General features: G+C 39.6%; 1 protein-coding gene across 5 annotated transcripts; it reads right to left on the bottom strand.

The window, feature by feature from the left end:
* Positions 1-392: 392 nt before the first annotated feature.
* On the bottom strand, positions 393-9887 carry ana (anachronism). Of its 5 annotated transcripts, none has more exons than XM_070213473.1 (5): positions 9327-9887; positions 4573-4991; positions 3979-4218; positions 3110-3182; positions 393-1610 (listed from the first exon to the last, which is right to left on the bottom strand). In XM_070213473.1, the coding sequence occupies exons 1-5, from the start codon at positions 9617-9619 to the stop codon at positions 1190-1192; spliced, it is 1446 nt and encodes a 481-aa protein (XP_070069574.1). In that variant the 5' UTR covers positions 9620-9887; the 3' UTR covers positions 393-1189. The 5 variants fall into 5 exon arrangements, with proteins under 5 accessions (XP_070069574.1, XP_070069575.1, XP_017003957.1 ...); XM_070213474.1 differs by having other exon boundaries at positions 4582-4991; XM_017148468.3 differs by having other exon boundaries at positions 4573-4961.
* Between the last annotated feature and the right edge of the window lie 10444 nt (positions 9888-20331).

Here is a 20331-nt window from a genome sequence, read left to right as displayed (position 1 = left end):
TCTCGGCATGCGTTCCATACCGATATTACTGCGAGATAATTTCCAGAGGGCCATATACCTCTCCGCAGATTGCAGGCGATAGCGATGACGTTTGAGGAATCTGATTGCGATAGTGAGGAGGTAAGTGTGCTGGCCACGGCGATATGAAGTCCTATTTCCGCCCATTGATTAAGGTCTGGGTCTGGGTAACTTTACTGGTGGTCGAAGAGGCAGTGGCGATAGCAAAAATTTCACAACTGATTGGCCAATCGCTGGTGTAATAAGTAGCCAAGTGCAAAGTTAAATAATATTTCTAATCACAATTCTTTGGGATTTTATAAGAATAAGAAACATATCTTATCGTAAAGCCCCTCGTGTGACAATCCGATCCAGTGGGGGATAACAGAGGAAAATCGGTTGTCAACTGGATTTTTATTTGATTCGCAACTTTACACGCTTGCGACTTATATTTATTAATATATTTGTATTTCATATTTTATTCATACTTGCAATCGACTTAGTTACGATGGAGGTGAAGGGTTATACATCGATAGATATTTGACCTAATGAAAATGTGGTTCTTATAAAATCTTAAAAAGAAAACAGAACAATGGGTTCCGAAGGGGAATTTTGAGATTTACGGCTGCTCTTGGTGCCTTGTTGCTAGCAGGAAGGCATTTTTAACCTAGTGACTTATTTATGTAACAAAACTGTATTCCGGGACTGTAAACGCTTATCAATGGAATCGAAAATGCTTGATTTGGTTCGTCCTTGACTTTCGGGGTTTCGAGTGGATTGTGCAGAAGTCTGGGATTGTAATGCTTCGATTAGGCATTAATAAATTTTGTTTTACCATCTAAATATAATACTTAAATTCGTATTAATTGTTTTTCGGGTTTGCTTTTCTTCTTGAGCTTCTAACAATTTTTGTTGCAAAACATGTGCGAATTCAACCCCATCTAAATCACAGGCTTCTAATATAAGAGAGATTTTAAAATTAAAATCGAATTTCGATCGAAAACTGGCTTAGCTTACAAAGAAATTTAAAATATTAAATTTAAATAAGGTTACGCGGTTGGGGAAACCGATCAACTAAAAACTAATTAAGTCAACTGGCCCTAAAGTAACAAATATAAAACAAGAAATTATCATAAGACCAGCATGAGTGTGGATGGGAGAGAATGAGGATTCGGGTGGGCGATTGTGACATCTATTCCTGCTTGTGGGTCGGGATCTTATGGTGCTTGGGGTGGCGATGGTGGTGCTGATGGTGTTGATGCAGCTGGTGTGGATGATGATGGCCAGTCCGATGTCGGTGGTGGTTCGAGATCGGCTCCATCTGCTGTTCGCTGTTGCTCGCCGAGGACATCAGCTCCTCCGCCTCGATCTCGGCTTCCAATTGGGCGGATTCGGAGTCCGATTCCGGCTGCTGGTGGCTGTGGTGGTGGCGCCGGTGGTGCAGGTGAGTGCGACCACGCTGCTGGCTTTCGTATTCGCCGCTCTCGTCTAGCTGGTTGTCGATCGTTGGTGAGTTGGATGTGGTGGATTCGATGTACGTTTTGCTCTTGGGTGTGTTGTAGATGCTCTTTATGGAGTTGCTGCCGTTGAAGAGAATGTCTAACCTTGGTTTTCTGTAAAAAAGTCATTTTATTAAGTTGGATTGGATTGGATTGAATTTTATATTCTGATTGAATTTTCTTATTTCAAATTTTAAAATGAACTGCCTTTAATTTTGTTTTTTAAGCGACTAGTTTTAACTGTTAGCCCGATTAAACGTTGTTTTTAAGCCAGTAATTAAAAGCATAATTGGAATTCTGTAGAGATATGTTCGAAACACGCCAAATATAGGTACATTGAGCTTACACGATTAAGGGGTTATATACCTTTTTTTTTTTTTCTAAAAAACGAAATTTTTTTTTTTATGAATCCTAAAGTATATCCCCTAGAGAACATCTTCCCAAATTTTCATACAGATCCGAATAATCGTTCGATAGGAAAACAGCGTTTTGACGCGCTCGACTTCAATAGTTGCAACGTCAACGTAAAACTTTGAATGCGATTATCTCAAAGTCGTGTTTTTCCAAAAGTGCTTTCGCTGTGACCACGATTGCGCAAGAACTATTCGATCGATCTTCTTCAATTTTTTTTTTAAATTATTCGTAATGATTGTGCCGAGTTCGTGAACGATTCAGTTTTTATGCGCCAATTTTAATTTCGCAGATCAGAATTTTTTAATAAAATTTTTAGAACTCGAAAAATCAACTTTTTGGAAAAATTGTTACTGTATGCAGAAAAAAGCAAATATTCTTAAAAATAATCGTTCACGAACTGTATATAATACTATACTAACTAAAAATTTTTGGTTTTTTGATATAAGTTGACCTGCTGGACTTCCATCGTGGTCACCGCAAGCCGCTATAAAAAAAAAGGGTTCCGAAAGAATTGCCATAACTTCGTAAATTATTCATATTTTTTCAAGTACAAAGGTTTGTTGTTTCGATAAAAACATGTACTATCAATAAATAATAACTTCACTGTCATAAAATAATTGCTACACACCAAAAAAAAATCCAAAGTTCCCTCAATTTTTTCGCTCAAAAAAGGTATATAACCCCTTAAGCTTTCATATAAATATAATTTAAAAATTTATACCGTTTTGATTGAGCTTATCCTTTTAAAAATTTCCAAAAATACACTTTACACTTTATATTTTTCTTACATACAGAAACATAACAGAAATTAAAAAAAAAAAAAAATGCAAACAATTACATTACTTTTTGAAATTTTTTTTTATTGTATTGATTTGTAAATAAATATAGTATTTAGTATTATAAATAAATAGTAGAGTATACGCAATTTAATTTTTTTTTTACTTTACGTCTACTTTACTTCTATATGCACTGCTTTAAAAAGATCCACTGCTTTAAAACCGTTATTTGGTAAAGAAGTATAAATATTGTTATTTTGTCATCGTTTTCTTTAATTTTTTTAATCAAAAATTTTAGTATGTAAAACGACCATTTTTTTTAATCATAAAGTTTTAATTTCATTATTTTAGTTCCCGCCATTTCCATTTTATTTAAAATAAGAAAATTCAAATCGAAATCGAGAGTTACTATGCCACACTTACCTTGGCAATGTCCAACTCGCCAGATGAGACTTAAACGGTTCTGTTCGGTAAACGCTCCATGGGACTGCAATCTCTGCAATAGACGTCGAGTCCAAGAAACCATTAAAATCTGTCAAAAATATTTTGTAGGTCATGCAATGCAAATTGGAAATCGCGCAAATGAAGGGCATGCAAAAACAGCAAGAACAACAACATCAAAGATTTCGCGCAGCAAAATGCGCATAAGCTAAACAACAAAGAAAGCCGAGCATTGCGCACAACGGTGCGTATGAGCTATTTCGATTAGTAGCACCTTGAGCTGAATCTCCGTCTGCGACTGTGTATCTTACCGATCCAGGGCGATAACATGACATGAGTCAATCCTAAACAGATCTCAGGGCTTTCGTTACTTCCGCTCCACTTTGGGCAACCAACCTAACCCCATGAATTTCAAATCAACGGACGGAAGCATTTCGTAAGAAAAACGTGCTGGCTACAAATTGTAAATTGAAACTTAGATTCTGCTGACTTGGCAGCACAATCAGACGACTAGGTATTTTTTGTATTACGTCTACCGATTTTCGATTTCGGTCTGGAATTACATTGGAATTACATTTTCTTGTTTTTTTTTTGTCTTTTTTTTCGGTAAGCTCAATTTACGTCTGCCTGCTGTCCGGCCCCCGAAATTGCCTGAGTAATGACCTTTTCGGGAATGTAAATAAATTCAAATCGCCGCTTTGGGTGGGAAAGGGGCCTGTCGCTACCGTGATGGATGTGGATAGATGTGGAGAGTGAGAGATAGAAAGTGACTGATGGGGAGGCGCTGATGATGAGGCGCCTCCAATCCGTTCCCGGAGCAGTTAGTTGGACATGGCTAACAACACGCTTACCTGCCTGTTCGCAAGTGGGTGGCTCAAAGTAGAGCCCCGGCTTGAGCGGATTCTCCTCGTCGTCGTGCACCTCGATCATCAGAATTCCCACCACGCTGGAGGTCAAGTGGGGCTGCTGCTGGCGTGGATTCTGGCGGTGCTGCTGCTCCCAGTAGGCGAGGGCACACTTCACGTCGATCTCCACCCAACCAGTGGCGGAGCTGCTCAGCATGGCGGTGTTGCAGGTGCGCTTCTTGCGCTCTGCGAATGGAAAAGGGGATTGGGTTACTTGACAAATTATTCTAAAATATTTTTAGAATACCTTCCCTACGAATTCAGATTACTTTATCAATGTAATAATAGTGTTTATAATAATATTTATAAAATTTATAAATATTAATTAATAATTAACACAAATGTTTTGCTGATTAAGCCAAGCTTCCATTAAGCCAATTCCCCTTTTCAGTATCAAATTAATTTAATTTATTTACTTGAACAATGAACACAAATATATTCTTCAATTTTGTTACTAACATCCAGTAATATTCTTAAAAATGGTAATTCCTTTCTTTTTAGTTATTCTGTTGTTAGGAAATATGTTCGGAGTCATCCTACCTAACTTACGTTTCTTCCTCTGCTGGAGGACAATGGAGACCGTGACTCGAATCTGGGGACCCACAGGAGGCTGCTCCGCACAATTTGGTGACGTGCTGCCCGGGGTCTCTGTGCTGACCGGCTGAGCTGGAACCTGGCCTGGATTTTGATCGCGAGCCTGCCCGGGGTTGGTCTTATAGAGGCGGAGCAGAGCGCTGCTCAAACGGTCGTCATTGTTGGAAATGAAAACGCTGCTGGCGAATTGGAGCGTCACGTTGTTGCCCAACTGCCACTCCTCCGGTCTGGTAGTCTCCCCCTCGCAGATGGGAAAGCCGGCCTTTTCCTTGGACACGCTGACGCTGGGATCGTTTGAGATAGCTTTTTGAACACGCTTGGCGATGTCGTTGAGTCTGGGGTTATAAGATAGAGTGTAAATAAGACTATTAAGACTTTAATACATATTTTACATATTGTTACTGAAATATTTGGTGATAAAGGGCGCTGTTGGGCAACTAAACACTATTCCTCCTAGCATGAATGTTGTTTTAACACCGAATTCCAATACACCCTTGTAGCTAATGGGTGCTGAGTTCCAAATAAATAACATCCATTCATGGCTCATCTTAAAGCTATTTGTATACTCAAATTGTCCAGCCCAGAAAATTTAGTTCAAGTGTTTATGTAAGGCCCACTTAATTGACATCAGAGCGCGGTCGTCTTGTTACAGACATTCACAATAGAAAAGCCAAGAGATGAGCCGCGAGGAAAACGTGCTCTATTCCATTTGGCGAGAATGTATAACTTTGATTCAATTTAGCCGGACAACACTCGCAGCAAGCAAACTAGTTCCTATCGACGGACTGGTTAAACTGCCGCCGAACGGAGGCCAAAATATCTGGGAACCACCCATAATGAGTAAACTATTTTCCATAGAACTCTATCGCGTGATAGCCAGAGTTCAGTGCACTGTTTTGGGCCATAAAACTAATTCCCGATACCGATTAAGAATTATTGTGAGCTTTTATCAATTGACTATAGTCAGCAGTTTACGTTCCAAGATAATCCGCCTACTTTGGACTGCTCGCCCTCGAAATCTCAGATTGCAGGAGTTATTGAAATTCGTAATTCCAATTCCGAATGTTCTTCGATTTCGAGGCCATATAATTGTTGTTAAAAATAAACTACGCGTGATGGTGTTTTTTGTTTTGGACACTTAAACAATAAGTTTGTCACCAAGATTAGTAGCCCGTTAAATAACGCTGGTGATAGCTGCTTATCCCGAGAGCAATCATCCGACTTGGCGAAAACTTAACTATTTTTCTTTCTTAAAGTAGGTTCAACTAAACAAGACTGGCCCGAGAAATCTGCGCTGATTAAATGCCTTCACATTATTCGCTCGTTCGGGATATTTCCTAAACTTGATTATGAGCTAAGTGCGCATAGTGAAGCGAGTGACAGACCCGTGCCACTTAAAAACCCATTGAGATCGAGACAGAAATCTGTCTGTGATTCTGCCAGTACACGGAAAAAAAGGTCTAACTATTTTTTTTTTTATCGATATAATGTGTATAGCACTGACTGATATATAACTTTACGGCTGTGGATTTGTAAACTGAAATGGAAAATGCTTAAATGGCAGTTTAAGAAAGTACAAAGCAACATCTATTTATACAAATTAATACCTTTTTGGGACATTTCTGTAAGTGTACTATCATCATATCATAGGGGGCCGGGGAGACAACAATAGTTAGTTAGCTATGATCTAATCTGGACACTCACTCTCTCGCCAGAAAATTGGACAATTGTATGCGTCTGGATCGGTAATTGAGAAATGCTTGACGTTTCGCTTTTATTTTCCCCACACGAAGTGCACAAAAAGATCAACAAAATAACTGATTAATTGTCTTGGATTTTGGTGTGGCCCGCGGCGCAGTTTGTCTAGCCAAAAAATAATTATGAAACACGGTCGGTCGGTCGGTCGGTCGCCTGCTGACTTCCAGTTTTTCGGTCTTGCTCATTCAGGCTTCAGTATTCAGTCAGCACCGAAACTGAACCAAGCCCATGGCTGATTATCGATTCTTGTTTATGTTTACGTTGTGATCGCATCGATCGCATCGAACCGAATTGAATCTGTCTGTCTAACTGGCTAGCTGGGCTGGCCAAGGAATGCCAGAATGCGGAGTCGTCTGGAGTTGGCTGTGTGGCATGAACTTGAAAACTCGTTGAGTCGTGCCGTTTGTCTGGCCACCGTCTAGACAGATTGTCAGTCTGTCAGACGGACGGTCTTTCCGTCCGCTTGTTGTTTGCTCGCTGCCTGTCTGCCGGCCTAGATGCTGCACCGAAAAAAATCACACGAGATCGAGGTCAATCTGATCGGATTCATGTCAAAAATGGGCGATATTAAGGGGTCATTGATATGATAGGAATCGTTTTTTCCTGATTAAATAAATATTTCAGTTTATTAAAATTTGTAGCGGTAAAGATAATGAATTCTTCCAGCCTCTGTACATTTATCTTTAAAAAATCACCTTTTTCCGATTAAACTATCTTATTGCTCTTAATTAATGGCAATTAAGGTTTAGTTCTGTTAATTTTAAGGAACTAATTAATAAACAACAAATACAAAAAAAACAACTACTTTAAAATAGCATTAAAAAATTAGTTTTACCCAAAATTCTGACATTAAAAATAAAAAAAATGGGCCAAAGGTTTTTAAGTTGTATTGGTATACAACAAGAATTGTTAATGGTAACAGTCTAACCGTTTGAGATTATTCTTTTCTTCCGGTGCTTGGTAGATGCTACCGAGATACTCTGACTGCTGTAGTATACTATTTCTGTTCATGCGTGAGTCACGCATGCGCAGAGGCGCATTTGGGGGACAGGTGATTTGGGGGCTGTGGAGGAAATTTGCATTGGCCTCCATTTGCTGGGGGCAGACATCTCGAATGCATCGCCTCAGTGTCTGCGTCTGCGGTTTTGCAGTTTGTTGCCTTTGGCCACAGCAGCAGCAGCAGCAGCGACAGCAACAGCAACAGCAACACCAGTAGCAACAGCAACAGTAGCAACAACGGCTAGACAGTGTCTCGCCGGCTGCACTTCATTATCATGCAACCAACAGCGAACTGCAGTCAGTCGAAGTGCACACGCCTACAACTGTTTGCATTGCACCATTGCGCCAGTTGCTGGGGGCAGACATGTCTGCTATCCCGATATTACTTATACGTCATAAGTTTTGCCTTTAGCCTTTTTTTGCATTTTTTTTTGCCGTCTGTGCGGAGCGGAACTCTGCCAAAGCAATCAAATAAGATGAAACAATTTAGATATCAGCTGTTGGCCCCCACGAATGCCCGACCTGCATAGCAACGACCTACAAAAAGTTCATTACCGGAGAGACGGAGTCGGAGCCGGATAGCTAGACATGGCCCAGACTGCTCCCAGACTGCTTCCAGACATGTGCCAGACATCCGCGGGCACACCGACGGACACACAAAGACACAGAGGTCGCCGCCGACGGATTTCGATGCAGCCTTTCAGTGTGTCCGCATTGTGCAGCGGCGTCGCGACAGTTGCACTACAGTATCTGATGGATACAACAGATACCATTGATGGATCTGGGCTGCCAGGCCCTCGTCACTTTGATCTATTTGAATTGGTGGGGTCAGAAAGTTGGTTAAAAGGCCTTTGAAGACTTAATCTGGTGCACGGTAATTTTTAATAATGTATAATCTCCCTACAGTATGTGATGGATGCAACAGATACCAATAACGGATCTGGTTCAGCCAGATTATTTTTAATAGAAATTTATTATCAATATTGTGGGGTCAAAATAAGGCTTTAAAAGGCTCAATGTTTAATGTGGGTTGTTTGATATTGTTTGATAAATACTTAGAATGACTTTGTCGAGAAAGCTAAACAGGATTTTAATAAAATAAACCATTTTATTATTCATTATTTGTATTTCTTCTTTGAATTTGATTTTATGTTAGATATGTTTTATCATTAAAGGCTAGATTTATCGAACGATTTATAATTTTAAATTCTAATCACTCTAATTTCCGATAATCACAAACAAAAGACGCAATTTGTTGGCACGCTTTTCGTATATAGCTAATATTATTTATTGATCATAAGTTTCGGTCTGCTAAGCGAGGCCATAACATTTATGACTTTTCGTAAGAACATCACGCATTAAGCGATGCATTCAATCAATAAATAAATAATAATCGCGAGCACATGTGGAAAATCCCATGGGAAAATATTAATTTTCAAAACTTATTCTTATTAATTCAGCGAATCGGTTTGCAGGGGTGGAAATCGTGTCGAAGATAAACCAAATGAAGCAAAGCATGTACAATGTACTTTTTAAAATATACTTGAAAAAGTACGGCGCTATAGATTTCTTTGGGTGTTTGGCCGCAATAGCGAGATGCACAAATGTTTTTAGCCTTGAATGAAATTGGCCTGAGTTTGGACAAATCTCTCACTTAACAAATATTTTTGAAATTTGGCAGCAGCCAATTGTGTTTATATACAATGTATGGGCGAAACTGATGGAGCGTTTTATTGCAAAGTGCACTGCTTAAAATTGTTGTATACAAAATAGCAACTTTTTATAATTTTTTGTTAAGCATTTTTTCATGCGGTCATTTGCTTGAGTAGAGCGGTTTTTTATTTAGATTTCTATTTCTGGGCAAAGAGGTTTCTATTCTGGGCAGAAGCGTGACAGTGATTGACAGCGTGTTCTTTGGCCATTTCGAGGTGCTTGGCACTTACCGGTGGGTGGCGACCTGCTGAAGATACTGATTGGAGGACGGACCGGTATTGTCTCTCAAATTGGGATTACTGCGGTTCTGGATGTCTAGGATTTGCTCCTCAGTTAGGTTGAAGCGGTTAAAGATGGTGCGGTTAAATGGGTTCACAACTTCCGACTGCACGCCCTCTATCATGAAGTTTGGATCGAAAGGAGATGCCTTCGACTCCCCTGCCATCGAGACTAACGCCAGGATAACAATTAGCTCTCGAATGAGGCTCCTTCCGCACTTCTCACCACGCACAGCACTTGCCATTTTTTCGTTCTTTTTTTGGCTTTACCAAACTAAATATTCTCAGGAAAATATTTGTCTTTTTCGTAACGGTAATCACTAGATGGTGTAGCAATTAAAATGTACTCATTGCTTGCACATTGTTCACTGTATTTTTTGCACGAACTTAATTGTTATATTTTCCTCTTCAGCTGGAGACCGGCTGGCGAACTTTTGTATTTTTATAGCTGATTTGATTTTTGTTTCTGGCTCTCTGGCTGTTGTTCAGCTTCTCGATGTGTTCCCTCTAAGAACCAAGTATGAAGTGATTTGCGCGAGTCGGTTTTTTAGTCTTAAATAAGAAAAAATTTGGTTGTGCCGGGGCATATCTACTTTGTTATGGTCGTAAACGCTGCGTTGCTGCCGACACCGCAAGAAAATCCGAACGGAAAAACTTTATTGAAAATGTTTTGGTGTTAGCTTTATTGTAAATTTTTATACCCGTTACTCGTAGAGTAAAAGGATATATTGTATTCGTTCAAAAGTATGTAACAGTATATAGCCATGTCTGTCTATCCGTCCGTCTGTCTGTCTGTCTCCATCTTCCTCGCACTCGCTTAACAGGTATTAGATAGTCGGGATTTAAAAAATTTTCTTCAGTTATATTTCTGTTAACCATTTAAAAATTATATTTTCATTATAAACATTCCTTTAATTATAAAGAAATCTGGAATTCGGAGAGTAAAAAATATGAATTGCGTTTTAAATGGTAAGTAATAATTAAATAAATGAATTACTAACAGAGCGATTATAAGAGATAGACATTTTATTTATTCTTAAATTAATTGGCACCTTTGTAAGCAGGTATAAAGTAATATTTAATAAGTTTAAGTTCCCTTCAATATATTTGTTACAGTTTACATTACTAATATTTATTGGGCTTAACCCAAGAAAACAAAGTTTCAAAGACCTTGTTTTTTTAAGCCTTTAATACATGTTTAATTTTCTAAAATAAGCAACCACTTCGTTTCATTTATTTCATTTAAAATCGCTTCGCACTCGAATTGCGTTTGCAGTGTAGAGCTGGCAGACTTCGGCTGCTGGCTCGGCTGGCGCTCGGAAATGTCGTCGCCGACCAATCAACGCCGCTTGAGGATCTGCCGGCGCAACTGACGTCGACATGGGCATATGGTGTGTGGAGGTCTGCATCTGTATCTGTGGCTGTGCCTGCGCGCCCGAGATGGGGCTTATCTTTGGGCCTGAAAGTGATACTTCTGGTCTGGTCCTAACCTAGGTTTGTTTGGCGACTTCTTTAACTAACTAATATCAGATACAACTATCCGATAGAAACGTGGCCCTATCTCCGTACTTCACGCACTTCAAACAAACTAAATACTCGAATTGGCAAACCAACAAACAGACGAAATCGTTGTGTCAATCTCTTGAATGACTTTGCACCCATCGAACCCGGAGAAATGTCCGTAAATACTAGCACTGGCAATTCCTATTATTATGTGCGTGGGCGATTAGATTAATTTGAAGTGATTTTCTCCAGGCGACCACACAATTAGTGTTATTTAATCAAATTGTTTTGATACGCCAGTTATGTCTGTTATCGGTTGGTGTTTTCGGGGCACAAAATCCAAGATGCCTTTGCGCTTGACTTTCAGTTGTCGCCGGGATTTGTGCGTGCGGATTAATCAACTGACAACAAGATAGGCCAGAAAGTGCGTAGTCCATCAATTGAAAGGTGAATTGGGCGGATATATCCTATTAGAGGTGCGTGCGGTGCCTGGTACGGCATTAACCCCAGAAAGCCCATCCTTTGGTATATTGCTGGCTCAACGCTCTACGAACGAGGAATACCAAACAGTTCTGGCGCTAGCCTGTATTATTCATTCTATTCGCATACGGAAATCCAAACAGCCAGACTTCAAGGACGTTCTTGATTTATTTATTTATGTGCAGCATCTAAACATCTTTCCCAGCATTTCGTCTGGACCAAGAATTGAATTTCAAAATGATTGTATAATTCGCAGCACTTTATAAAGTCTGGATTCGGCTCCGTCCCGCTGTCCATTCATGTGATGTGTCTACACACCGTTTAAGTTCTGAATAGAGTGGAGGATAGGAGGGAGGGGCTGTCCAGACGTCGGGTGTTATGTAAAATTGCAATCGCATCAAATGCTCAGATTCATAATCTCGCTCTTGGATGGGGGGAAAACTGAAAACAAGATATATGTAGAACGCAATCAGCGCCTCTTGTCGCGAAGTTTATATAATAATGTTTGTTTATTTGAGCACTCGCATAGAATTTGTCCCACTTTGTGGACAATGTGGATGTCAACAACAACAGAAAAAGAGCCAGACATGTAGATATATCTAGACAATTGGAATGCCACATGAGTCAAGTCTCAGTTTTTGATTTTTCATTAACTTTTCAAGGCTACTCGATCGCGTGGACATATAATTGGCTAACTAAACACAAAAGTTAAATACTTCTGGTTTTCTTTTGATCTTGTGAGACATTTATTTGTTGTTCGGCATTTCTCCGCGGTTATTTTTGAAAGCAATTTTCTGACAAATCCGTACTATGTCTCACGCTCGTGCCAATTTGTGCGGCTTAATTTTAAACGGTATCCGGCAATTGCCGCCAATGAGCAACAATTCCGAATCTAACCAGCTGGGTGTAGGCACGTGAGGGCTCTAAAGACCAGTAGCACCACCGGCACCACTATCACCAAACCACTCTGTGGCCAAACACAGCACCACCTGGCTGGAAAACATCTGGCTACTAGTAAGTTGTTGACTATTTGAAGTGATTTGCTCGATGGTTACAAGTGCCAAACCCAGTTCTATATTTAATCTATCGCATAAGTCCAAAATAATTGGGGACAATAAATTGATATGGCCGCGTTTTAGGGCCTCACATCTGCCAGGTTATGATGATTTCAATCTGGTGATGTATACCATAGTTTATAATGAAGATACTTCGACTACCAAACGCCCTGCGTATTTATTCTAAGATTAAAGGTACACCCAGAGAAATGTGGGACTATTTTTTAGGTAACGTATGACCTAAAAAATTTAAATAGACTAAAATTTCAGATTTAGGTAATGGGTTACCTAAAAATATTAGCATGTGGACTATGTTCCTACTTTTTAGGTAAAGCTAAAGAGATTTTTATAGGCCATCGTAACCTTCAAATTGGTCCATAAGACCTAAAATTTAGGAATAATTTAAAGTCGATTATCACTCACAACTTAATACAACTATTGGTCCCTAATATTAATAAACAAATTATTCGGTTTTTTAAGTTTAATGTTAAAAAATTTTTTAGACTTTTCTTAAAGCTAGTGATGGAAAAGTTTCAATATATAAAATCAATACCTACGTGGACTATTTTCCTACTTTTAAGGTAATAGTGCCCTATTCTAAAAATAGAATTCGCCTGAGCCCCTTGAAGCAGGCTTTGGTTTTGCCGCAGGGCCTTTAAGTAGTTCCGTAGACCAGAGGCTAGCCTATTGGACTCTCGCGCAGAAGACCCGGGATCGATTCCCACCGAGGACAAAATAAAGTGATTGTTTTTTCAGAAAGATAAAATATTTGCTTTTCCGAATAATACAATATAAGCAATTAAAATAATCAAATATGTTACTATCAATAGTAAAAATCCTAGCTTTTTTTTAAATACCTAATATTTAGGTAATTCTGACCTAAAAATCTAGTCCACTAGCCATTTTTTTAGGTAACCATTACCAGAAATAAATTCAAGACTGCGTACAAAATATAGTCCACATGGACAACATTTTAGGTAATGCATGGCCTTGGCGCGTTTTTCTGGCCATATTTCCTAAAATTTTAGGTAATTAGGCCCCTTTTTAGTCCATTTTGTTTTCTGGGTGTAGGCTAATAGTAAAATTGAAGAGATAGGTTCGTGTCTATAAGAGACCCTTGTAGCTCATTTCTTTGTTTGGTTGTCAATAAATTTTAAAAAATAATTTTACTTCGATTTATATACAAATAAATATAAAATCTCTCTTAATCTGCTAAAAGTCGTATTTAAAAGTATTAAATTCCAGTACTACGATATAAAAAGCATTTAACTTTTGATTAGCCAGATTTTATCGCTGTCGTAGTACAAATGCTGACTCAGCAGTTTTAGTAAATATATAGGCAAAGATTAAATTTTGGAATAAGGCAGTACTTGGAATTGTACAGACTAAAATACATCCACTAAATACTTTTTACAATGTCAACTTTTGGCTTATCGGTTTGTTATGATTTATAGTGTGCAGTGGGAACTTCTTATCTTACATTAGTTTCGGAGGTTGTAAGGCATAATATAAAGTTTATTGAGCAGTCATAGCACACATAAAGAAACTATAAATACTTCCTAGGCGGTGCGTGATTTCACCTTCAGAGTTTTTGAGGCAAAGGGTGTGGGATTTCGTGGAATTAGGTAACTAAAATTTTGGCATTATAATACAGTATATGGTCAGGCCTCTCAAATGCATTTCCAGGTACATTTAATATGCAAGCACCGAAGCGAAATTATTTAACCATCAACACGTAGTTAACATAATTATCCCTCACTCCCAACATTTGCGACTCAAGAGGGCTTGGGATTCCAAGTCACCTAACATACACAATCAGCAGAGCCCAACACAACACTGAGCAAATGATCGTTTCAATCGAGAAAAACCAATTATTTTATCCTATTTTTAAAGTAAAAGTGTTTATTAAATCAAACGTAAAATCATATTTCGCCCCAAAAGATTATATCAACATTTTTTGCGCGATCGTCACTATTTGTAATTCGTTAAGAGGTGTTTTGGTTTGATTATATACACAATGATAAAAATATTTTTCCTAAGAACAATTTGAAATTATTTTATTTTATGTCATTTAAAGCCCTACAAGCTGACTTATTCGTGATAATTTTTGATTCCGCTTCAACAATTAAAGTGGGAATTCTTTTCTTTCAATATTTTTCTAATTTATTTGGTGATCTAATTAATTTTTCTCAGTCTAAGAAGGAGCGAATGAAAAAATATCCAAGGGGCAGGGGCAGAGACAGCCTGCGGTAAGGTCCGGTGGACTGGCGCAAGTCTATTAAAAATACACGATGTTCGTCAGCCAGCGAACCAGACGTGTCAAGTCAGCACCGGCTCAATCCCGAGCCAAGAAGTGTACCAGACCCCGTCTGAGGCCCAGACAAGCATACAGCATGGGTGCTGGTTAGTTGTTAGCCGGTGGCAGGAAGAGCAGGAACGGCTGGGTGTTGCCATCTCTGGATCTTGGCCACCGGCTTTTAGCCATGACCAGCGATGGCGACTGGTGCCAAGTACCGATGGCCGGGTTGCCGGTGCAACCGCCGAATGCAGTTGTCGTTATTGTTGTCTCAGATTGCATGTGGAATGCAAAGACCAGAAGCCAATTTGTTATTGTGTTGTTTCCAGCCCTCCAGGCCGGTGCTACCGTTTATTTGCAGCAGCTTCTTTTGCTGCTCTTTCGGGTGTACGTGTACCCTACTATTTAGTTTGGGTATTACTCATAAGTCCATTAATCTGTCGTATATAAATATATGTAAATGTGTAGATGTGGATCTTTCCTAATTCATTGAATCTTCAGGTTGAAGATTTAATATTTTTATTGGCAATAAAGATTATAAATTTACATGAAATACATACTTTGTCCATATGCATTTAGGTAAAGACACATCTATTAACTAAAAAGTGTTTTTTATGAATCATATTCTAGATCCGTTTTTTTAATCAAGGCCGGCTGCTATTAATATACCCTAGGAAACGTTGTACAAATCGGATTAGGGTGTTTGCTATTCGTTACGGAGTTGCTACCTCCAGGCCTGATTGTTATTAATTTTTGCTCATTTTCATTTTCGGTTTTTAAGACTTTCGCGTGCCGTCGTTTGGCTTCTGTTGGTGTTTTGTTTGGGCCCAGCCCCTTCCAGCCAGATCCAGATCTCAGCAGACGAAGATGCAGACCGAGACCGAGACTGAGGCCCAGAGAGCCAGACAGCCCGTCGCAAAGACTGCGGCTGGAGATAAAACACTGAAAAAAATATTGAATTCTACTTACGATCGGTTGGTAAAGCATTATAATGAAATCATATATAGCTTAGCTAAAAAAGTGTATTTTTTTAATATTTAAACAGAGTTAAAATAAGCCCAACATCAATAATTTTATCAATTATCTTATTTATCAATAATAAATTAATTATCCTTTGCAATTTAACCTCTTAATTTGCACAGTTTTTATAGGTTTCAATGACACATTTATTTTATCATATTTGTCACATTTATCATATCATATTTTATCATTATCCCCGTGCGGAGGGTCAGGGTAATGACCCCATAAAGTATATATATTCTTGATCAGCATCTGTCCGTCCGTCTGTGCGTCTGTTTCTACGCAAACTTGTCTCTCAGTTTTAAAGCTATCGGGCTAAAACTTTCCCAAAAGGCTTCTTTCTATTGCAGGTAGTATATATGTCGGAACGAGCCGGTTCGGACAACTATATCATATTATATAAAAAAATGCAAAAAAATTATATTTTGAATGATTTTTAACATATAACCTACAACGTTTGGAAATACCATTTTTTATCTAATTCTAAATTTCGAATTAATTTGTTTTAAAATCAGACGACTATATCATACAGCTGCCATAGGAACGATCGGAAAAGTAATGAGAAATAAATGAATTTAATAAATTTTTCGACCAAGACCTATTTATTTTTCGCCTGTGTGCTGCTGCTGTTGATGCAGGGACATTTAAGCAGGGGTATGTGCAGCCGCGTCTTGTTGATTGTCAAAATTGACAATGAATGCGTTCGCCGGTGGACGGAGGACGGTGGATGGAGGGGCTCCCATAATGGAGTTGGAGGCTGACCCAGCCCAGTCAGCCGGAGACAAGTGCATGTCTCGCGTCTGCAGTTTGTCTGGAGGCCGTGGCAGACACTCGGAGCTGCTGGCGATGTCGATGTTGGTCCTTAAGTGATGCAGATGCGTTGCGTTGTTGCATCCAAATATGGACCATGGGCCGATGTGATGGTCGGTTCTGCAGCAGCAGCAGCAGCAGCAACATCAACAGTGACGGCAATGCAGGTGAACCGACCGTCGGATGGGATAGTGGCTGCTGTTTCACACTTGTGCTGCGCCGCGGAAAGTTATTTAAATGATATGCACATGCAGTGCTCCTCCGTCGCGTCGCGTTGTCTGGTAGCTGTAAACTGAGACTTCGACTGATTCCCAGTCGTCTGCGATTTTGCCTGGGCATGGGCCTTTGCCAGTGCCTCTGCCTCCGCCTCTGCCAGCAATTATGAGCGTCTGGCCGTCTGGCATTTTACAATATTTTTAATTATCGCGTTTTTTCTAAGCACAGATAAGCATCTGAGCGGCTGGACTACTCTTCAGCCACTTTTCGAATTTCAATTTGAGGCAACGAAGGCAGCCCGAATTGTCGCCACTGTTAATTGCCTCTGGTCAGCAGTAGCAGCCATCTTGATGACTAAGCGAGGAGCAGGTCTTGGAGGCTCTTCTTGGACTCTTGGGCTCCCGGCTGTCTGCTGTCTGCTTTCTGGCCGTCTGACCATCGCAGGCCGTAAATTAATGCAGATTCGAGCAGCTCCATGGCCATGCCCCAACTCGGGCCCAAAGTGGAATCGCCAATCTTGTGGCCATGGTCAGGTAGTAAAAGTGAAAAATAACTCCAAGCCAAGTGCTGTCAGTCGTCATTTGGTCTATTGATTAGGCACCTGTCGTCAGTCTTAAAGGAGCTGCCCATTCAGACACAGACAAAGCCATTGGGATCTATTCGAACAGAGATGGCAAGGAGGGTTTTAAGGCTCATTATACCCTTTCAGAAAGTATTATAATTTCAGTCAGATTTTTGCAACGCACTGAAGGAGACGTTTCCGACCACATAAAGTGTATATATTTTTGATCAGCACCAATAGCCGATTCCATCTAGCCATGTCCGCCTGTCCGTTTCTATGCAAGCTAGTCTCTCAGTTTTAAAGCTATCGCGATGAAACTTTCCAATAATACGGACCACTATATCTAATGACCTCATAAGAATATTCGAACGTTATACGTTTTTCGTTTTGAAGTAGGCAATTTGATTTTTGAGCAATGAGCCATTTTAGATTTGATTTTTAAATTGTATTATATAATTTAGTTTAAATACATCTGATTTACCAGAAACGAACCCATCGAGATACAGCGTTTGAGGCTGTCAAAGAAGGCTAATTAAACAGTGAGTATGTATTTGAAATGCAAGGGTATACAAACTTCGGCATGGCAAAATTAACTTCCTTTCTTGTTTTACTGTTTAAGTCTCCAACTCTGGGTTCTATAATTTGATTGACCTGATTAGAAAACATCCAAAAATATTAAAATAAATAAAAAACAAGAGAGAACGCTATAGTCGGGTTGGTGTCTCGACTATCTAATACCCGTCACTCAGCTAAAGGGAGTGCGAACTCGGGTTGGTGTCCCGACTAATAATCGTAACTCAGCTAAAGGGAGTGCGAGGGAGATAGATATTTGAATGCGTATAACTTTTTAATGAATGGTCCGATTTGAAAAATGTCTTCTACATTTCGATAGGTATAAATATACACAACAAAATTGCATTTATACTTATCGGAAAGCTTTAAAGACGTGGGCGCAGGACCCATTTTAAAATCGTTAGTGGGCGATTGTGGGCGTTAGAGGGGGCGTGGCGCTCGGCTGAAATAAACTTGCGCTGCGTAGGAACCTTCTAGCTTTTGTAGTTTCTGAGATCTCAGCGTTCATACAGACTGACAGACGGACATGGCTAGGTCGACTCGGCTAGTGACCCTGATCAAGAATATATATACTTTATGGGGTCGGAAAAGCTTCCTTCTAGCTGTTACATACTTTTGCACGAATACAATATACCCTTTTACTCTACGAGTAACGGGTATAATAAAATAAACAAGAGATATCGCTATAGTCGGGTTGGTGTCCCGACTATCTAATACCCGTCACTCGGCTAAAGGGAGTGCGAGGGAGATGGATATATACCATTTTCTTGATTGCGTTTTTATTGAATGGTCCGATTTGAAAAATGTCTTCTACATTTCGATGGGTATAATTATACACAACAAAATTGCACATATACTTCTCGGAAATCTTTAAAGGTGTGGGCGCCAGACACATTTTAAAATTGTTAGTGGGCTATTGTGGGCGTTAGAGGGTTCGTGGCGCTCGGCTGAAATTAACTTGCGCTGCGTAGGAAGCCCAAGAATGTGTGTGGAAAATCTCAACCTTCTAGCTTTTGTAGTTTCCGAGATCTCAGCGTTCATACGGACGGACAGACGGACGGGCAGACGGACATGGCTATATCGACCCTGATCAAGAATATATATACTGTATAGGGTCGGAAACGCTTCCTTCTCCCTGTTACATACTTTTGCCCGAATACAATATACCCTTTTACTCTACGAGTAACGAGTGTAATAAATAACCCAAGGAACAAGCGCCTTTAAAAAATAAAACAAAGTAAAAAAGAGAGAAAAAAAATAAACAAAAAGAAAACAAGAAAGGAAGCTAGCTTCGGCCAGCCGAAGCTTATATACCCTTGCAGATAAAGTAAATACCTATAATTTAATGCTCACTCGGTGCAGTTCCAGGGATTCCAAATTCAGCGTATTTAAATTTTGTTTTATATTTGTTTGAATATTCCAATGAGAGCCTTAAGATATAGTGGTCCGATCCGGCTCGCTCCGACATATGTACTACCTGCAATAGAAAGGAGACTTTCGGGAAAGTTTCATCGCGATAGCTTTAAAACTGAGAGACTAGTTCGCATAGAAACGGACAGACGGACAGACAGACAGACGGACAGACAGACAGACGGACAGACGGACATGGCTAGATAGACTCGGCTATTGGTGCTGATCAAGAATATATATACTTTATGTGGTCGGAAACGTCTCCTTCACTGCGTTGCAAACATCTGACTGAAATTATAATACCCTCTGCAAGGGTATAAAAATGTCTGTTACTTATCTTGTTAGACTAAGAACTTATTAAGAATTAAGAACAAAATATTGAGAAACTATAATTTTTTTCAAAGGATTCTCCAGACCCCAAAAGAGCCAAGACGACAGCACTGTCCGTGACTGATGCGTTCTTCGATGCTAAAGCACTGCCAAGGTAATCAAATAAATGAAGATGCAACCTTACCATAAATGTCTCAAATACCACTCATACTCCTGCATTCTCCACTGGCTACGTGCAACTCCTGCCTGATGTTAATACAAATATAAGTAGGCATACATATATAGCTATATCGGTTTTGAGTTCCAGCTTATTTATAGGACAGCAACGACGCGTGCCGGCACGCCAGGATGCCAATGGCTTGGAGACCACGACCACGTGGCGGACAATGAGTTCCCATTGTGGAATAGGATACATAAATGAATGAAATGGCGTTTATGGTAATTCGCACCGACCAAGTTTGTGCTTCAGTTCGCAAACTATGCTAATGAGACTGTGGATGGCTGCAGCTCCAAAAGCGGCTTGTTGCTCTCAGGAATATGACGAAAATGAGGAAGCATTCCGCTCTATTTAAGGTGTCGTTCGAAAAACTACTTCGCGCAGACTTTTCGTTATTTCTTAACGTGGCTGAAAGTCTGTAAAATCTATTTATAACATTTATCAGAATTTACGACAATCACGAATTTTTTATGTACTATTTTGGT

Source organism: Drosophila takahashii, chromosome 2R (genome assembly GCF_030179915.1).
Source record: "Drosophila takahashii strain IR98-3 E-12201 chromosome 2R, DtakHiC1v2, whole genome shotgun sequence".
Lineage (NCBI taxonomy): Eukaryota > Metazoa > Arthropoda > Insecta > Diptera > Drosophilidae > Drosophila > Drosophila takahashii.
The sequence above is the reverse complement of the archived record's forward strand: the minus strand, read 5'-3'. Positions and strand labels throughout refer to the sequence as shown.

Coding starts and splice junctions, on each gene's coding strand:
- ana (XM_070213473.1), bottom strand. CDS start 9,619: ATGGCAAGTGCTGTGCGTGGTGAGAAGTGCGGAAGGAGCCTCATTCGA. Junction 4,219..4,572: donor GAGGAAGAAACGTAAGTTAG/GTAGGATGACTC, acceptor TTCCATTCGCAG/AGCGCAAGAAGCGCACCTGC. Junction 1,611..3,109: donor GCGAGTTGGACATTGCCAAG/GTAAGTGTGGCA, acceptor ACTTTTTTACAG/AAAACCAAGGTTAGACATTC.